This window comes from Phocoena phocoena, chromosome 20 (genome assembly GCF_963924675.1).
Source record: "Phocoena phocoena chromosome 20, mPhoPho1.1, whole genome shotgun sequence".
NCBI lineage: Eukaryota > Metazoa > Chordata > Mammalia > Artiodactyla > Phocoenidae > Phocoena > Phocoena phocoena.
The window spans coordinates 17,720,625-17,740,305 of record NC_089238.1 but is presented as its reverse complement, the minus strand read 5'-3'; the positions used below and the strand labels follow the sequence as shown (position 1 = coordinate 17,740,305).

The 19,681-nt window shown below is 45.7% G+C and overlaps 1 protein-coding gene across 1 annotated transcript in view; it reads left to right on the top strand.

The window, feature by feature from the left end:
• Nucleotides 1-19,681, top strand: part of WDR88 (WD repeat domain 88) — a 38,773-nt gene that overhangs the window by 2,944 nt on the left and 16,148 nt on the right. The window contains exons 2-6 of the mRNA XM_065898355.1: nt 8,447-8,557; nt 13,083-13,171; nt 14,264-14,327; nt 16,885-17,023; nt 18,369-18,498. Coding sequence (XP_065754427.1) covers nt 8,447-8,557; nt 13,083-13,171; nt 14,264-14,327; nt 16,885-17,023; nt 18,369-18,498 — 533 coding nt within the window. The remainder of the gene's footprint in view (nt 1-8,446; nt 8,558-13,082; nt 13,172-14,263; nt 14,328-16,884; nt 17,024-18,368; nt 18,499-19,681) is intronic.

Sequence of the window (19,681 nt, the reverse complement as noted above, 5' to 3'; positions counted from 1 at the left end):
GTTCCAGATGATTTCATCCAACAACCTGAGATGGTTTGCTAAAGAACATTCTCCATGATAATTCTTCATTCTTGGCCTTTAAACAAGGCACATTCACACATGGATGTGTCACAAATTTTAAAAATAATTGGCTCAAAACCTCTCCTTGGCTCCCTGGCACATTTAAGAGGAAGTCAGGAGATCTGACCATGACCTTCCAAGCCATTTCGGCTCTACCTCATCTCTCTCCTCTTCCATCTGACTTGCTGACGTTCAAGCCCGTCTGTCCGGCCTCCGGTGTCCTCGTTTTGTCCCCCTCCCCCAGAGGGGGCGGATGTCTCTCCCTGCCCTCGGTCTGAAGCAGCGCTCACCTGGCTCTGGCCCTAACCTGGCATCGCGTGCCGCCTGTGCAGTGGCTGCCCCATCTCCCACCCTGGCCTCTGGGAGCAGGAGCCCGCCAAGCGCACTCCTGGTCTGGGGTCTTTGCTCCCCGGTTCCTGCTGCACCGCGGCACCGCGATCAAGGCCCGGCCAGGGAGGCGCAGGCAGATTTGTAGAACATATTTGTGGGACGCTACATATACCTAAAAAAGAGCTCACGTTTTTTGCTTTTACAAACATCGGACTGTCTTCTGAATATGCTAGTTTTGTTAGGGCCTCGGACAATGTACCTAGAGTACAAGAGTGTGGAACTTCTCTGCGTGGCTCCTGGGGCTCCCTCTCCATAATGCACTCCAAAAGTACTCTGCCCAGAAAGGTCCGGAAGGGGGTGGAGGGATTTCCCCGCTCTTGCTGTTTTCCCATACCAAAGTTCTGTTTTTGTGATGAGAAAAAGAACGAAGCCCCGAGAGCTTTGCCTCGAGGCAGAGACAGCTGCAGAGCAGGGAACTGAGGGTCGGCTGTCTCGACCCCAAGGCGCAGGCTTTGGTGGTGGAGCCTGAAGCAGACCACTGACCGGGTCTCGTCCTGGGCCCCGCAATCGGCCTGGGCTGCGGGCAGCCTGCAGTCCAGCCCCCGCCCCCTGACCCGCCCCCCCCCGCCACGCGCCTGCCAGGCCCCGCCCCCTGACCCGCCCCACGCCCGCCGCCTGGCTCAGTTTGCCTGCGCCCCCTGGCGGCCCAGCCCCGACCTGGCGCCTCGCATCTCGTCTGCTGGCGGCCCAGTTCCTGTCCCACCTCTCCCAGCTACCCAGAGCCGAAGGGCCGTCTCACTCCCGCCTTCCCACAGCCCCGTGTTCCCCACAACCCCGAAACCGCTCCCCTACCCTAGACCCCCGCCTCCCCTCATCCCTGCACCTCGGACTTTACTCGCCTCACCCCAACCTTGTCCCCCCATACTGGCGGCAGAGCCTCAGATCCCTCCTCCCAGCACTGTCAACTTAAAGAAAAATGCACAGTGTAAAGTTACCAGTTCACTTTTATTCCTGGACCTTACTGCAGACTGTAGCATGGGAGACAACCTCTCGGATAGCTCTGAGGGACGGCTCCAGAGAGGTAAGGGAGGAGCCAGGGTATATGAACATTGTGCTGGGAAATTACTGCTGATCACAAAGAACAGCCGTCTCAGGTTAATGATTTTAGTGCTTTTCTGTGTATGGGAAGAAGATGGAAAAACTGGCATCATTTAAATGTGCCTTAAGTACGCGTCTTAACTATGTAGGGGCTGGTGTATCCAAAGCACAGAATGCTTCCTGTTTTTCTCTGTCTTGAATTCCCCTCAGGTGCACTGTCTGTGGGCCACTGCAGTGGCTAATGGCTTGGTCTTTGTAGAACTGGAAGAGCAGGCAACATTTTTTTTCTTTGCGGTACCCCTACATCCTGGACACCTCCCTACCCCCTGTGCTGATATTAGTAATTTGTGTTCTCTCTCTTTTTTTCTTAGCCTGGCTAGAGGCTTATCAATTTTATTGATCTTTTTAAAGAATCAGCTTTTGTATTAATTGATTTTCTCTATTGATTTCCTGTTTCCAATTTCACTGAATTATGCTGCAATTCCTAGTATTTTTTTTCTCCTACTTCCTTTGGATTTAATTTGCTCTTCTTTTTCTGTTTTCTTAAGGTGGAAGTTTATATGATTGATTTTAGATTTTCCTTCTTTTTTCATGTATGCATTCAATGCTATAAATTTCCCTTTAAGCACTACTTTCACTGCATCCCACAAAGTTTGGTAAGTTGTATTTTCATTTTTGTCTAGTTCAAAATATGTTAAAACTTTTAAATTTTTATTTATTTATTTTTGGCTGCATTGGATCTTCGTTGTAGGTGCATGGGCTTCTCTCATTGCCGTGGCTTCTCTTGTTGCAGAGCCGGGCTCTAGGTGTTCGGGCTTCAGTAGTTGCAGAGCGCAGGCTCAGTAGTTGTGGCACACGGGCTTAGTTGCTCCACGGCATGTGGGATCTTCCGGGACCAGGGCTTGAACCTGTGTCCCCTTCATTGGCAGGCGGATTCTTAACAACTGGTGCCACCAGGGAAGTCCCAAAATACGTTAAAACTTCTCTTGAGATTTTTTCTTTGGCCCATGTGTCATTTAGAAGTGTTAGTCTCCATGTATTTTGGTATATCCCAACCATCTTTCTGTTATTGAGTTCTCGTTTAATTCCATTGTATTCTGAGAGCAGGCATTGTATGATTTCTGTTCTTTAGAATTTGTTAAGGTGTGTTTTATGGCCTAGAACGTGTTCTATATTGGTGAATATGCCATATGAGTTTGAGGAGAACATGTATTCTGCTGTTGCTGGATGAAGCAGTCCATAAATGTCTGTTATATCCCGTTGATCAATATTGTTGAATTCCTCTGTATTCTTACTAATTTTATGCCTGTTGGATCTGTCCATTTCTCATAGAGAGGTGCTGAAATCTCCAACTATGATAGTGGACTCGTCAATTTCTCTTTGCAAGTTTAGTAGTTTTTGCCTCACATAGTTTGATGCTCTGGTGTTCTGCACATGCGATTAAGGATTACCATATCTTCTTGGAGAACTGACCTTTTTATCATTATGTAATGTCCCTCTAGCCCTGATAAATTTTCTTGCTGTGAAGTCTGCTCTGTCTGAAATTTTTGATAGTGTTAGTATGGTATATTTTTCTTCATCCATTTACTTTTAATCTATATGTGTCTTTATATCTAAAGTGGGTTTCCTGTAGACAACATATTGTTGGGTCTTGTTTTTTGATCCACTCTGACAGTCTCTGTCTATTAATTGGTGCATTTAGACCATTCAAAGCAATTGTTGATATAGTTAGATTAATAACTACCATATTTGTCACTGTTTTTTATTTGTTGCCCTTGTTTTTTGATTTTTTTTTTTTTTTTTTTTTTTTGGCCGTGCCACGCGGCTTGCATGATCTCAGTTCCCTGACCAGGGATTGAACCCATGCCCCCTGCATTGGAAGCACAGAGTCTTAACTGCTGGACCTCCAGGGAAGTCCCTGCCCTTTGCAGTTTTAATTGAGTATTTTATGTGATTTCATTTTCTCTCCTTTCTTAGCATATCAGATGTACTTCTCTTTTACTTTTTAAAGTGGTTGCCCAAGAGTTTGCATTTATACTTTACGTTTATAGTTAATTCAAGTCTACTTTCAATAGCCCTATACCACTTAATGGGTAGTGTGGGTACCTTAAAGTAACAAAATATTTCTAATTCCTCCCTCTTGATCCTTTCATTGCTGTCATTTATTTCATATATACATATATATGTAGTTGCTATTATTATTTTTTACAAACTATTATCTGTTAGATCAATTAAGAATAAGAACAATTAAAGTATTTCTTTTACCTTCACTTTTCTCTTTTTTTGATGCTCTTCCTTTCTTTATGAAGATCTGAGTTTCTGACCTATGTCATTTTCCTTCTCTCTAAAGAACTGTTAACGTTTCTCTCAAGGCAGATCTACTGGTAACAAGTTTCCTCCGTTTTTGTTTGTCTGAGGAAGTCTTTATTTCTCCTTTACTTTTGAAGGATAATTTTGCAGGATACAAATTTCTAGGTTGGTGATTTTTTTCTCTCAATACTTAAAATATTTCAGTCTATTCTTTTAAAAAGTATATATATATTTATTTATTTATTTTTGGCTGTGTTGGGTCTCCGTTGCTGCGTGCAGCGAGCAGGGGCTACTCTTCGTTGCGGTGCGCAGGCTTCTCATTGCGGTGGCTTCTCCTGTTGCGGAGCACGGGACTTAGGTGCGCAGGCTTCAATAGTTGTGGCATGCAGGCTCAGCCGTTGTGGTGCACAGGCTCAGCCGTTGTGGCGCACGGGCCTAGTTGCTCTGCGGCATGTGGGATTCTCCCAGACCAGGGCTCGAACCCGTGTCCCCTGCATTTGCAGGCAGACTCTCAACCACTGTGCCACCAGGGAAGTCCCCAGTCTCTTCTTACTTGCATGGTTTCTGAGGAGAAGCTGGATGTCAGGCTTATTCTTGCTCCTCTATAGGTAAGGTGTTTTTTCCTCTGGCTTCTTTCAGGATTTTTTATCTTTGATTTTTTGTAGCTTTAAAATGATATGTGTAGGTGTAGTTATTATTATTTTTTTTTTTCATTTATCCTGTTTGGTGTTCTCGGAGCTTCCTTGATCTGTGGTTTAGTGTTTGAAATTAATTTGGGGTAAATTCTCAATCATTATTGCTTCAAATATTTTTTTCTGTTCCTCTCTCTCTTCTTCTGGTATTCTTGTCATGCATATGTTACACCTTCTGTAGTTGTTCCACGGTTGTTGGATATTCTGTTCTGTTTCTTTTTTTCCCCAGTCTTTTTTCTTTCCAGTTTTGGAGGCTTCTATTGAGATAACCTCAAGCTCAGAGATTCTTTCCTCAGCCATGTTTAGTCTAATAATAAGCCCATCCAAGATGTTCTTCATTTCTGTTATGGTGTTTCTGATCTGTAACATTTCTTTTTGGTTCTTTCTTAGAATTTTCATCTCTCTGCTAACATTGCCCACGTGTTCTCGCATAACTGTCTACTTTACTCATTAGAGCCCTTAACATATAATCACAGTTGTTTTAAATTCCTGGTCTGATGCTTCCAACATCTGTACCATATGAGTCTGGTCATGATGTCATATTTGTGCTGACCCTTCAAACTGTGTTATCTGCCTCTTAGTATTTCTCGTAATTTTTTGATGGGCAGACATGATGTACTAGGTAAAAGGAACTGCTATAAATAAGCTTTTAATAATGTGGTCGCAAGGTGTGGGGTGTGGAGAAGCATTCTACAATCCTATGATTAGGTCTTTTAGTGAGCCTGTGCCTCTGTATTGTGAACTTCACATGTACTGTTTAGTCTGCAACCCTCACCCCTCGCTTTCATGCGGAATAGGATGGCTAGAGGGGGCTGGGGCTGGGTGTTTCCCTTTCCCCAGGACAGTTAGTCTCCGAGAAAATCCAAGCAGGTTCGGCTCTGGTTAGTTTCTCCTGAGGGCGGAGCTTAAGAAGGACAGGATGCTGTGGCATATTTCAGGATGGTTCCTTTTCCCTTTCCCTGCTGGAAGCACGAGGGGACTTCTCTCCAGCTCTCACTGTGAGGATTAGGACTGTTCCTGGAGGTAACACTCACAGAAGTGTGGGGAACCCAGTACCGCAGCTCTCAGAGTTGTCCACGCTGAGCCTTCAGCCGTTTGTCAATGACAGTTCAGGTTTCCCTATCCTGCCGTTGGTGCCCGTGGAGGTTGCTGCTCCTGGATTTCTGCTCTGGTAACTTGGAATTCTTTGTATTTGCCTGTCTATCTCTCCAATTTGGCGGGCAGCCATTCACCTTGTGACCTCACTTCTCTTATGGATCTAAGAACGGTTGTTGATTTTTCAGTTTGTTCTGCTTTTTCCTTGTTGTGACGATGGAGCGGTGACTTCCAAGCTTCTCACATGCCATATCGGAAGAAGTCCTTCATTTCTTTTTTATTGGCTAGTAATATTCTATTGTGTGGATATGCCTCATTTGATTTATTCATTCGCCAGTGGATGGTCATGTTTGGATTGTTTCCAGTTCATCTTTTCAATTTTTTTTTTTTTTTTTTTTTTTCCGGTACGCAGGCCTCTCACTGTTGTGGCCTCTCCCATTGCGGAGCACAGGCTCCGGATGCGCAGGCTCAGCGGCCATGGCTCACGGGCCCAGCCGCTCGGCGGCATGTGGGATCTTCCTGGACCGGGGCACGAACCCGTGTCCCCTGCATCGGCAGGCGGATTCTCAACCACTGCGCCACCAGGGAAGCCCTATTGTGTGATTTTTTGATTACAGACATTCAACTAGGTATGAAGTGGTAGCTCAATATGTTTCTTTGTTTGTTTGGTTTGTTCTGTTTTTTATATTTAGGTGCTATAATCGAATGTCTTTTTTCCCCCAGTTTTATCGAGGTATAATTGACACACGGCACTGCATAAGCTTAAGGTGTACAACATAATGTTTTGACTTACATACATCACGAAATGATTACCATAATAGGTTTAGTGAACATCCATCATCTCATATAGATACAACATGAAAGAAATAGATAATATTTTTTTTCCTTGTGATGAGAACTTTTAGGATTTACTCTCTTTACACAATATGGTTTTGATTTACATTTCCCTAATGGCTTAAGATGTTGAGCACATTTCCAGGTGCTTATAGATGATTTACATTTCTTTTTTGGAGAAATGCCTATTCAAATCATTTGCCTATTTTACAATTGGATTGTTTGTTTCTTTATTGTTGAGTTTTAAGTGTGTTTTACGTATTCTAGATACAAGTCCCTTACCTGGTATATGATTTTCAAAAATGTTCTTCCATCGTATGGGTTGTTTTTCACTTTCTTGATGGTGTCTTTTGAAGCACAAAAGTTTTTTATTTTGATAATGTCCAGTTTATCATTGTTGTTGTTGTTGCTGCTTGTGCTTTTGTTGTCATATCTAAGAAACCACTGACTAATGCAAATTCACAAAGGTTTACACCCATGTTTTCTTCTAAGAGGCTTGTAATTTTAGCTCTCACATTTAGGTCTTTGATCCATTTTGAGTTAATTTTTGTATATGGTACGAGGTAAGGGTCCAACTTCATTCTTTTGCATGTGGATATTCACTTGTCCCAGCACAGTTTGTCGAAAAGATTTTTCTTTCCCTTTCTAATTATCTTGGCACACTTGTTGAAAATCAGGTGACCAAAAGTATGAGTGCTTATTTCTGGATTCTTAGTTCTATTTCATCCATCTATATGTCTCTCCTTATGCTAGTACTACACTGTCTTGATTACTGTCTCTTTGTATGTTTTAAAAATTGTTTTGAAGTTGGAAATTGTGAGACCTCTACCTTTGTTCCTTTACAAGATTTTTTTTTGGCTATTCTGCTTCCCTTGAGTTTCTGTATAAATTTTAGGATTGAGGTAAGAGGTAGATGGGCCCCTGGGCTGAACAGCTGGTTTTTGTCAAGTGGATTACAATCGAAGCTTTGTTTTCCCTGGACACTCCAAGGACGAGGTTAATGGCAGGAGCTGAGCTCTGCTGGAGTAAAGAGATAAGATGACCACTCCTGAGGTCAAGGAAAACTCCCTGACAGCACAGGTGCAGAAAGACTCCTTGGGGTTCAAAAAGGAGGGCCCACCATCCCATAACAGGTGACGCCAAGCCTCCACAACCCTCTGCGCTGGAATCTATCTTGACAAAACGATGTGCATGCATGTTGGGGAGTGTCCTAGAACAAGTCAGATGTGGGAAAAGAACTAAGAAAGCTGGCCAAAGGTAAACAAAGATGTGGAAGGACTGCCCCTATATAAATGATTTAACCGCCTCTTTACTGCACTCCTCCTCATTAGGGGGGACGCCCACAGTCTTTCTCTCCAGTTGTGTATTTCTGCCTTGCTTCTGTCTTAAATAAACAAACTGTTTCTCTGTGTGCTCTCCCACTTGTTGTGCTGTGTCTCTGATAATAAACTTTGGACCTGTTTTTACAATTTTTGCCCCTTTGAGAAATTCATTTTTCAAATGGGGCAAGGGCCAGGGGAACTTTGCTTCTAGCCTCTAGCCCCTGGTGGTCTAGCGACTAGGATTCCTGATTTTCATCCAAGCTGCCCAGGTTCAATTCCTGGGCAGGGAACTAAGATCTCTCTTCAGGACCGCTCACTGCTGTCTCTCTGATACCAGGATCAGCTTGTCAGTTTTAGAAAAGAAGTCTGCTGGGATTTTGATGGGATGGTGTTGGATCTGTAGATCACTTTGGAGGGTATTCTCATCAGAATAGTAAGTCTGCTAATCCATGAACGTGGGTTGCTTTTGCATTTATTTAAGTCTTTTAAAATTTATTTTAACAATGTTTTGTAATTTTCAGAGTATAAGTATTACACTTTTTTGGTTAAATTTATTCCTATTTTGGTGCTTTTGTAAATGCAATTTTCTTCTTAATTTCTTTTCTGGATTGTTCATTGCAAGTGTATAGGAATACTATTGATTTTTAAACTATTGATCTGGTATTCTGCAACCTTCTGAACTCATTCAGTCTATCCTTTTTTCAGATCCCATTTAAAATTATGAGGGGACACCAGCACATTGTGAGTTCCTGTCACTTCTGTGTGGATGACACAAAGGTCCTCAGTGGCTCCTATGACTGCACCGTGAAGCTGTGGGTAGGTGGCCCAGTGTTAGGTGGAAACAAAACGTCCCATAGGCTTGTGTCTCCTCTTGTGGAGAGTTCCCCGGTACTGAGTTCCCAGACATTCAAGGATCCCAAAGATTTGGAGAGACCTTTCTGAGCAAAGTGCAAGAAGAAGCAGCAAAGTGAGGGCTCACCCTAGTTTCAAGTCACCAGAGAGAGATGAAGTTAGTGTGTCTGCTGTCAGCCTGTTAATTTAGAAACAGTGGGAGCAGGGATGGAGACCACTGGACCAGGAGCTCACCACCTTTTGTTAGAGGCTGTGCCTGAGACCTCCTGGGGGTCTCTGAGCTGTGTTATCTCTCTGGGCCTCCTTCTCATTTGGAATATTCAGTTCCATCCACAGAGATGGTATTACGGCTAGGCCTAGGGGATCACAAGAGGACAGAAAAGTGGCCAGACCTGGGACCTGTCCATGAAGGGTGATTGGGAGAGGTAGGCCTGAGCACAGGTCAGTGCCACAGGGCGCAGGAAGCAGGGGCAGAGGAACAGGGATGTGATGGTCAGATGAGGTTACAGAGAGGTGGCCACCAAGAACTCTTCCAAAGTCTTCTGGGCATAGCCAGCAGACTCTAGTGGGCCTGCTTGGGGTCACTGCTGGTCAATCGGGAGTGGGTGAGGAAGGAGCGGGGCTGGGAGATGGCAATGGCCATCAGGGGCCAGGCCACAGATGACTGTGTGGCTGGGGCAGGGCCCACTGGGGAGGACAGTCAGTTCTGAGTTTTGCTGTCTCATCTGGCTTCAGGGGCAGGAGGGGGACAGGGCGGAGTGAGTCAAGGCTGGTTCCTGGGTTCTGGTTTGGGTAACTAGGTGAAGGATAGCTCCTTACCCTCCAGATCACCTTGGAGGAGCATCTTCTGGGTCATCTTCTGGGTCTTGGCGGGTACCAAGCCAGGCAGACTGGGCAGGAGGGTTTGGGGCTATCCAAGCGGTTCAGGCCCCGCATTAGTGACCTACCAGCTGCTTGACCCTGGGTGGTTACATGACCTCCCAGGCTTCCCTAAACCTCCCCAGGCCTCACAGGATCAGCTGTGTGCTGGGGCCACCCCAGGGCCTGCCTGGCCCATACCAGGTCCCGACAGATATCCACTCTCTCCTCTTCTGTGGCCCTTAGCCACCCCCCCATCCCCCCACCCAGCCCCATGATCTTCTTGTTGGGAAAACCACTGCTTCCTCTGGGAACCCTAAGCCCTTTCCCAACCCTCTGGGATGATTGAGAAGGCCTGGGGGTGAGGGGGTCTCTGCTGGTTGTCACCCAGGGGGAGGGGGGAATGGTGACTTTCCAAGTGTGCATTTTGCTTTGTCATCTTCAGATGCTTCTCATGTTCTTCTCACCTTTTGAGTCAGTGGAAGGACTCTCAGGGGTTTCTGTCTGTTTTGGCCGGAGGGCTTCTGTCTCTATAAGGGGATATCTGCCTGTTTTCTTTTTTTGTCCCAAGATTAGGGACCATCCATCAAGATGTCCTTGGCTCCCACAGCAGCTTCACTGCCCTGGCTCCCTACCTACTCCGTGCCCCATCCAGGACCTCGTCACTTCAGCCTGCCCAAGCGTCCTCAATACCTGACTTTGCTCACAGCCCCACCCCCTGCCACCACCTTCTCCAGCTGCCCCCTCCGTCCCTCTGCCCTCCTTCACACCTCCACCCCTAGTTGCAGAATCACTAGTTCTCTGGTCTCCCTGCCTTGGCTGCCCCTCCAATGATCCTCTTTCCCCCTCCTGGCTCTCTTTTCCCCATCTTTTTCTCTGCTCCTGGCTCCTCCTGTGGCTCTCCTTGCCCCAGCGGCAGCTCGTGGCGTGAGCCCTCCCTCAGGAGATGACTAAGCCATTACCCTGCGCATCACCTTCTCTGTCACAGTATCTTGGGCAAGTGTCTCCTCGCCTCTCCCTTCTCTCCTCCACTCTCATCATCTCCCATCTCCAGTCCTTCCTCTCAACCCACCCAAAGCCAAACTTCTGATTTAATCTTTTAAAAAGGTCCCTTTCCTCTACCTGTAGATCACTGTGAATAGTTTAGAAAGACCATAAATGTATGAAGAAGCTGAGAAAAACGTATTCTTAGTCCTGTGCCCAGTCTCTCTCGAATATGGTACATCTCTTTCCAATCATTGTAAAAAAAAATCACTGGTAGTTTTTCTCATACTATGAAGGTAATATGGTTTTATCACCAAAATACATAAAGACACAAAGAAGAAAATAAAACATCATTCCATGAACCCTGAGTTAACTACCATGAAAATGTTGGAGTGTAGCTTTTCTTTTTCCTGTTCGCACATGTATACACACATTTATGAAATTGAAACCATACAGAAAAACTGTTTATATAATCACAGTAAACTTGGGCTACAAATATTGTCACATCTCCTTTATGTTTCTAACCACTTATTAGAACCCCTTCCTCCCCATTCATTCAAAGTCCAACCAACATCCCCCCTTAAATTATCTGAGTCCACAGAAAGAATTCCTGGTTCCAAATGCCCGGTGAAGGGGGAACTGTCTTTATTTGTCTTCTCACACCCCTAGCCAATGGCCCATTTATTTCAAGAAACATTCAATACAAAACAGAGACATTTCCACTGTCTTTGGAATTCACTAACAACATCTGGCTTATATTGCCGTATATTGAATATCTCCTGCCAGATCATTCATGACTGTGCACATTTTCCAAGAGAGTTATCTGTCCGTGGTTGCTATTCCTCCTCTTGGCCATATGGCAGCACTATTGAACGCTGAACCTGCACAGTCCATTCTAGTTCTGCCCTTAACTGGCCCGGGGCCCTGCACAGACCACCGTGGGCCTCAGCCCCAGGCCCCACGACGATCATTTTCTTAGTTCCCGGACAATGTTTGTCCTAGAGCAACACACCAGCCAGGGAGGCTGGATCACAGGCTGTCAGAGCCAGCCCTTTCTTCCCAAGCCACGAGGCCTCCAGCCTGAATGTGTCCTGCTCCCATGAGTTCTTCTCTGGGATCTCTTCCTGTCGGTGGGCTTTGATTAAGGCCTGCTGGGTTCACCCAAACACAACTCCACCGTTTCAAGTTTCACGGAGCAGGGGTTGGGGGACTGGGTCTGTGCAGAAAAGAGTTCGCACGGTAGGCCTGAGACTGCTGTCCTTGGAAAGGCCCACTGGCAAGGCTGGCCTTGGCTGGCGTCTGGGAACTTGACTGGTAAACAGTGTTCTATAGTCATATGAATCTTTCCCTAAGTGATAAAGGGGCCTCACAGACGGTTTGTGCAAACCACGTGGTTAATGCTGTACACCGGCTCTCCTTCTGGGAGTCTGTGTCACCCGACCCCGATAAAAACCTGGGCCCCGAGGTTCAGGTGCGTCTCCCTGGTAGACGGCACCTCACACATGTTGTTACAGCTGGTTGCTGCAGGAATCAAGCATGTCCCGTGTGACCCACAGAGACTCATGCAAGCAGTGCCTGGTTTCCTCTGGACCTCACCCCATGTACGCTTCCCTTTGCTGATTTTGCTTTGCGTCCTTTGGCTGTAATAAATCTTAGCCGTGAGCACGACTATATTCAGAGTCCTGTGAGTCCTGGAGAATCACCAATCCCGGGGGTGGTCTTGGGGACCCCTGACACAGGGTCCTTTGCCTACCAGCAGGCTTGGGGTCTTCATGCAAAGTGGTCTCTGCATATCAGGACGAATTGTCCCAGGCCTGCCCTGGTCAGGCCAAAAGCTCCCCCAACCGGGCACCATAATTTCATATAACAGTGCAAGGCCTTTCTATGAATTCGCTGTCTTACTAATAACATTTGTTTCAAGGGGACTTTCCACTCCTGCTTATCCTGAAAAGCTGTGGACACATTTCTTACTGAAAGTATTTTATCTTCGCCGCAGCACGCACCCTTCGCTTTGGTACCCCGATTGTTCCCATCCTATTGTCAGTTATTACCCTGCTCTGTTCTCATCCTATCCTGCAGTTATCTCCCTTCAGTGTGATCAGAGTTGTTTGCACCCCACTGTTGGGAGTGCTCAAATTTGTTTTAACTGCCCCCTTTAGGTGGACACAGACTGTTGCCGGTGTGTTTGCCGTCTGTCCCCTCTAACACGTGACAAACATTTTTCATGCATGCCACAACTCAGATTATTTCCTTAAGGGAGACCCCCTCAGGATAGAATTGCTATCAAACAGTGGGAACTTGTAAAAAGTTCTTGAAAGATCTTGCTAGATTTTGTGGTGCCTCTTTGGCCGGTAGAGAATGAGAAAATTACCCGTTTGCAGCTCTGCCCTCAGAGCCGCCTCTTTCCATCGGCCACTGTGGGATCGAGGGGGAGTTTTCCCGGGGTTGCCGGCGAGGGTGTCCTTCCTGCTTTGGGGGTGGAGGGGAAGTCCTTTTGCCCCTCTGAGCTGGGTGAGAGTCATAGGGCAAGGTTCTCAGGTTCTCAAGGTTCTCAGACAAGCCCAGGGCTGATGTTGAACTCAATCACAGCTTCAGCCGACACCTCAGTGACCTCTGGCCCTCTCTCCCTCTCTCCTGCTGATCTGAGGATGCCGTGGATGGATCTATGGTTCGGAATTTTGAGCCGGGGCCCGGAGCTCCTGTTTTAGAATGCAGCGTCACGGCTGACAGCAGAAGGTGACTTGCCCTCATTTTACTCTGGTCAGGAAAGTGAGAGGGAAGAGTAGGCCAGCACACAGCACGCTCGGGTCAGTTCACTGTCTCTTAAGCAAATACCCAACCTTACTCCCATATATCGGTCTCATGGTTCCCATCTTTTGCTGTGAGAATCAAGTAGATGTGATAACTCTTTGAAAATTTAAAATGCTAAAAAGGCAAATTTTATTGTGGCTAAAGCCAGTCTGAATGTTCTTCACGGAGTTTATTTCCTGCAGTCACACCTGTGGACTGGGTCAGCTGCGAGGCTCACTAGCGGTTCAGTCCAGGACCTCATTTCACAGGGGAAGCTGAGACGTAGGAAGAAGAGGGAAGCCCAAGCTGTCACCTGGGGAGCGTCGGGGCTGGGAGGCAGCCTAGGGGCTGGGAGGCAGCCTCTGGGATGCACTTGAATTTACCCCTCACACAGATGTGAGACGGGCCTTTAAAAGGGGGTTTGCTTTAAAGTGGATTCACTTTTATCCTGAGTAGCAGCTACAAAATTAGTCTGCTAGTGAAAACTAGTGTGGGAATTTAAGTTTCGTGGGAATTTATCTTACATAGAGGACAGAGATTGTCACAGAAACATGCAATATAAGAAGACAAGGGTACACTTATATTATTTTACTAAATGTACAAGAAAGCATTTCAGAATGAGATGAGCTACGAAAGTCTTTTCCTGTAAAAATATAGACAAGTGACCAGAGAAAGAAGTGACTGATCCTTGTGAGTTGTAGCTCCTTCTAGAAGAAGACAATTACAGGACAGAAGAAATGATACCTTTAATGCCCCAGATATAAAAGAACGTATTTGTGTGACTGAGGGATTAAGGAAGAGAATGGTGCTGTGGTACCTTCTGTGTTAGGGGCTCTCTGTTTTCACTGAGAACCTGTGTTCTCCGGTGGGGGGTGGGGGGCGCTCATGGAACATCTTTAGGAAGATTCAGGTATTATTTGCAATCTTGGTCCTAAACTATAGAAATTTTCTGTAAAAATTTCCTATTTTTTTTTCATAGAAACCACAGGCCTAATAATCTGGGTCATTAAGACCCTATGTTTGTCATTTTATTTCCAGAATTATTGCAGCATCTTATGACAAAACAGTGAGGGCTTGGGACCTTGAAACAGGCAAGCTGCTGGTACGTATGCTTTGCCCTAGTGGAGACATCACAGCGCAAGGTCTTTTTGTAAAATTAACTTTTATGGGAGTATAGTTGCTTTACAATGTTGTGCTGGTTTCTACTGTACAGCAAAATGAGTCAGTTATACATATACATATATCCCCTCTTTTTTGGATTTCCTTCCCATTGAGGTCACCGTGGTGCACTCAGCAGATTTCACAGCACAGGGTCTTGACTGGGTCTTAAGTGGCCTTGAGCTGGGCATGGAGTGTGAAGGGTAGCCAATCTTTCAGGAAAGGAAAATTTTCTCAGGGACCCAAAATGATGGAGGGTGGGCTTCAGGGAAGGGAAGCTTTCTGAAGCAGGCAGAAGAGGGCTCTCTTTGAGGGATGGGGAGGATGTGGAAGAAGGGAAGAAGTGGAGGTGGGGGTGGGAGGTGGCATTCCAGGTGGAGGGAACTGCATGGGAAAAGAGACCCTCCCCTAGGGATGTCTGCTTTTGATGGGGCAAGAGGCAGAGCTGAGGCTTTGGGACAAAGGCCATGCACGTGGCCAAAGCACGAGGCTTCTGGGCCCTTCCCAATCTGTCCTCCATCTAAGAAGTTACCACCATCCATCCATCCAAACTGGCCCGATATCCCCATCTCTCTTCTGCCTGGTACCCAGGCAGCCCTGACACTGCTCCAGGGGTTCCTCAGGGTCTCCTGTCCCATCCCCATCGCCCTTCCCCCAGCAGCTTCTCATCACCTCTCCTCTCCCTTCCTCCTCTTTTCTCTCCTTAAAAAAAAAAATCTTCCTTCCTGGTGTGAAGATCAATTTATACTCATTGTAAACAATTTTTGGAAAGACAAGATAAGCCAAGTTCAAAAAAACAAACACAGAAACCTTAAAACAACTCCCAGAGATTACAATTAACACCTTGGTGTCTCTTTTCCTATACACATGTTAAATGTGAACACGGGCAAGTATATTCTGTTGGCAACATAGTGTCATTATATACTAGCAGATATAGGAGCATCAGTTACTCCTGACTTTGAGCATTTTCCCAAATGCTTATTTCTAATTTATTTATTTGGCTGCACCGGGTCTTATTTGCGGCATGTGGGATCTTCGTTGCTGCGTGTGGCAACAAAGTTGCCACATGTAGGATCTAGTTCCCTGACCAGGGATCGAACCCCAGCCCCCTGGGCCCCCTGCATTGGGAATACTGGACCACCAAGGAAGTCCCTATTTTGTTTTTAAATAAGTCCATTTGTATCATTTTTTTAGATTCCACGTATAAGTGGCATCATGTGATATTGGTCTTTCTCTGTCTGACTTACTTCACTGAGTACAATAATTTCTAGGTCCAACCGTGTTGCTGCAAATGGCAATAATTCATTCTTTATGGCTGAGTAATATTCCATTGTATATTTATACCACATCTTCTTTATCCATTCATCTGTTAATGGACTTTAGGTTGCTTCCATGTCTTGGCTATTGTAAATAGTTCTGCTATGAACATTGGGGTGCATGTATCTTTTTGAATTAGAGTTTTCAACTTTTCCAGATATATGCCCAGGAGTGGGATGGCTGGATCATATGGTAACTCTGTTTTTAGTTTTTTAAGGAGCCTCCATACTGTTCTCCACAGCAGCTGCACCAATTTACATTCCCACCAACAGTGTAAGAGGGTTCTCTTTTTCCACACTCTTTCCGTTATTATTCTGATGATGGCTATTCTGAACAGTGTGAGGTGATACCTCATTCTGGTTTTGATTTGCATTTCTCTAATAATTAACGACATTGAGCATCTTTTCATGTGCTTTTTGGCCATCTGTATGTCTTCTTTGGAGAAAGCCCTGGTTTCTTTTATGACCTAGTCATACAGTATCCCTTCTGCCATATTGTATTCAAAGAAATGGGTCACTAAGTTGAGCCCACACTCTTGCGGCAGGTAATTAAACTCCAGCCTGTGGAGGGAGGACTATCAAAGAATTGGTGGGCATATTTAAAAACCTTCACAATGGCAATACCATAATTTAGAACATACAGAGAGATCCTCCTTTCCTAAATATGTTGAGTAGCTCTTCGTCCCAAGGGGCTGAGGCTGTAGGGTCTTGTCCACAGGGCAGACATTCAATAAACACTTACCAAACTGAACAAGAAAAAAGTTGGCCAGGGGGCATTCCCTGGCGGTCCAGTGGTTAGGACTCTGCGCTTTCACTGCTGAGGACTCGGGTCCGATCCCTGGTCGGGAAGCTAAGATCCCACAAGCCACTTGGTGCAGCCAAAAGAAAAAAAAAAAAAGAATAAAGTTGGCCATTACTAGAACCTTGCTGCCAATTCTGCTAGGTGCTTGCTATCCTTGTTCATCTGTCCTAGACACACATTAATTACATTTATTAATTAAAAATTAATTCATGAAAACTAAACAAACAAAAATTCAGTTCCTTATCTGCACCAGCCTATTACAAGTACTCCATGGCCACATGTGGCCAGTGGCTGGCATACTGAACAGTACATAGAACATTTCAGAAAGTCCTGCTGGAATGCTGGGCTAGAGAGAAAACCTTTGGATTGTTGCCCTATTTCAGTGGAAGCTCAGTCATGAAACCTTCATAGTCTCCTGTAAGATTTCCCCCGATGGTAAATACGTGGTCTCAGGCTTGGATGTGGACCGTGGAATATGTATAACAGATGCGGAAGACACCACCACCGTGTCCCACATCAAAGGTGAGTTTGCGTGGGCTCCCTGCTCTATTCTGTCTGTGGTAACAGCCACTTGTCACTTGACAGACAGTGACTTTCGATTGCTTTGTTTGGTGAACCTGCAATGCTATGAATCACATCATTAAATATGGGACATTGATTGATAAATGCACAGGCAGTTAAAACTAAGACTGCTTAAGGATTTTCCATTCAGTCTCGTGCTTGTAATAAATGAAGCAGTGCTCTGCTCCAACCTCACGTGGACATTTAAAGCCCAATTCTTTATTGAGTCCCAGCCTTCTTAACATTTTGATCTGTAATTTTTAAATATAAAAATAATTATCACAACGATTATTATTATTGCACGTAAAGTATTTATTGTCGTGTTTTACAATGCTGATGATTTGCAATATTATTATTATTAATTGTCATGTAGAAAGAAACAAATTCAGACAATTAGAAAAAGAACAGAATGGCATCTCCTGAAAAAAAAAATCATCGTATGTCAATTTCCCAGTTGTAATCCTATGTAATGATTATGCAAGATGTTATCACTGGGGGAAACTGGGTGATGGGATCTCTGTATTATTCCTTACAACTGCATGTGAGTTAACAGTTATCTCGTTAAAAATTACATAATCATTGTAAAAAAAAAAATTAGTAAGTGTGTAAAGTAAAAAGTGCAAGGCTGCCGTACCTCTTTGGACTCTCCCCTGGAGGTACATATTATTAACAGTACATTGCTGGGTGCCCTTCGTGTGTGTGTGTGTGTGTGTGTGTGTGTGTTTGCACACACACAGTACTACTTCCCACGTGCATTTAATGTATTTTTATCAGCATGGCACCGTGATAGGTGCACTGCCCCACAGCTTGCGTATTTCCTTAATGTATCACCGCACACTCCACCTCTCCTCACGCTCGGAGTTCTAGCTGCACGCCACGCCCCTCCGTGCTCTGTCCCCACGCCGGACCTTGGCGCGTGCTCTTCCTTCTGCCTAGAGCACTCTTCCTTTCCTGCTTCCCTCCATAACTTTTAGGTCCCTTCCTCGACCTCTCGGGGCTGGGCCAGGCTTCCTTCTGCTGGCTGGGAGCCGTGGCACATGCTGCAGATCGTTGCCTGCTCAAGGGTGTCTCCGCATCCACGTGGGCGCTCGGCAGGGACAGCGGCAGGGGCGGGGGGCAGTGCTCCTTCTCCAAAGCCTGGCTCACGGCAGGCACTTTGTGTGAGTGCAGAGTCCCTTGTGAAAACCAGAGTTGCATCTCTGTAATATTGTCAGTCTAGGGGAGCAGGGTGAGCCCCTGCCTCCCTTGGAGCCTGTGTCCCAGAGTATGGAACGCACGGTAACGAGTCACTTTCCTTGTGCCTCAGATCATCACAGGATGTCGGTCACAGCGTGCTGCTTTGACCCAGACAGCCAGAAGGTGGCTTCCGTCTCACTGGACAGGAGCATCAAGATCTGGGATGTGACATCCCAGGCCACGCTGCTCACCATCACCAAGTGAGGAGGCCCTGCGAGGCCGGGCAGCATCCTGCAGCGGGGAGGTGGGTGGGAGTCCCCCCTTCACGCCCTCCTGGATTCGGCCTGTGCCCCTTTGGCTCCCCAGCTGGTGTCAATGTAGGACATCTCCAACTATGGTCCGCTGGTGCTGTGAGGAGGCTGGAGATGGAGAAAGGGAAGGGGACAGACAGGCAGGGGGAAACCACTAGCTGTGGTTCCTGGGCTGGGACGGCCCTCAGATGCATTCATTTCAGTGTGACCCAACACTGGTAAGCATTGGGCAGTGTTACAGGGACACCTGTACCTGACAGGTACAGGACAGCAGGCAGGGACACCTGCCCTGCTCCTTAGACCTACTCCGTGGTGGCAGTGAGGAGGGTGACACAGCAGAAGCAGCCGCAGCTCCAGCTGTGGGTGTCACAATCCACTCCACTTTGTTTCCCCAAGGAGGGTGGAAAGGGAGCTAAGGAAAATGTCTATTGGTATATTGGATTGACCCACATTTGTGAATTTTCTGGAAATGTAGCTTTTAGCAAGAAAACATAGAGACAAGGATTCTCAGGGCTACAGGACAGGGCTGGCTTCATGGCATGAACCTCTGAAGTTACACAGAGCTCCACACACAGAAAGTCTCACACTTGATTTCATGCTCTGCCGTTGATATGTTGAAATTCTTCATTTTTGAACAAGGGACCTTGAATTTTTTATTTTAAAAATATGTAATTTACTTTTTGAAAATGTAAAGCGTGCAACACAGTACACAATTTAAAAGGTACAAAAGGATATATAGTGAAAAATCTCTCTCTTACCTGTCTCGTAACCATTGTTTCCCCAGAAGCCATCATTCTTCCCCCTTCTTTCCTGCCTGCTGGCTGCCTTCCTTAACAGCTTTATTGAGATATAATTCATACACATCATACAGCTCACCCATTTCCAGTGTACAATTCAGTGGTTTGGGGGATATTACATTATTATTTTTTTAATTGTGGTAAAATATAGAATTTTAACCATTTTCAACTTATTTCACTGACATTACATTTACAATATTGTGCAACCATCACCACTTTCTATTTCCAAAACCCTTGTATCACCCAAACCGAAACTCGGTACCCATTAATAATAATTCCCCACTCCCCGCAACCCTAGCCCCTAGTAACCTCTGTTCTACTTTCTGCCTCTATGA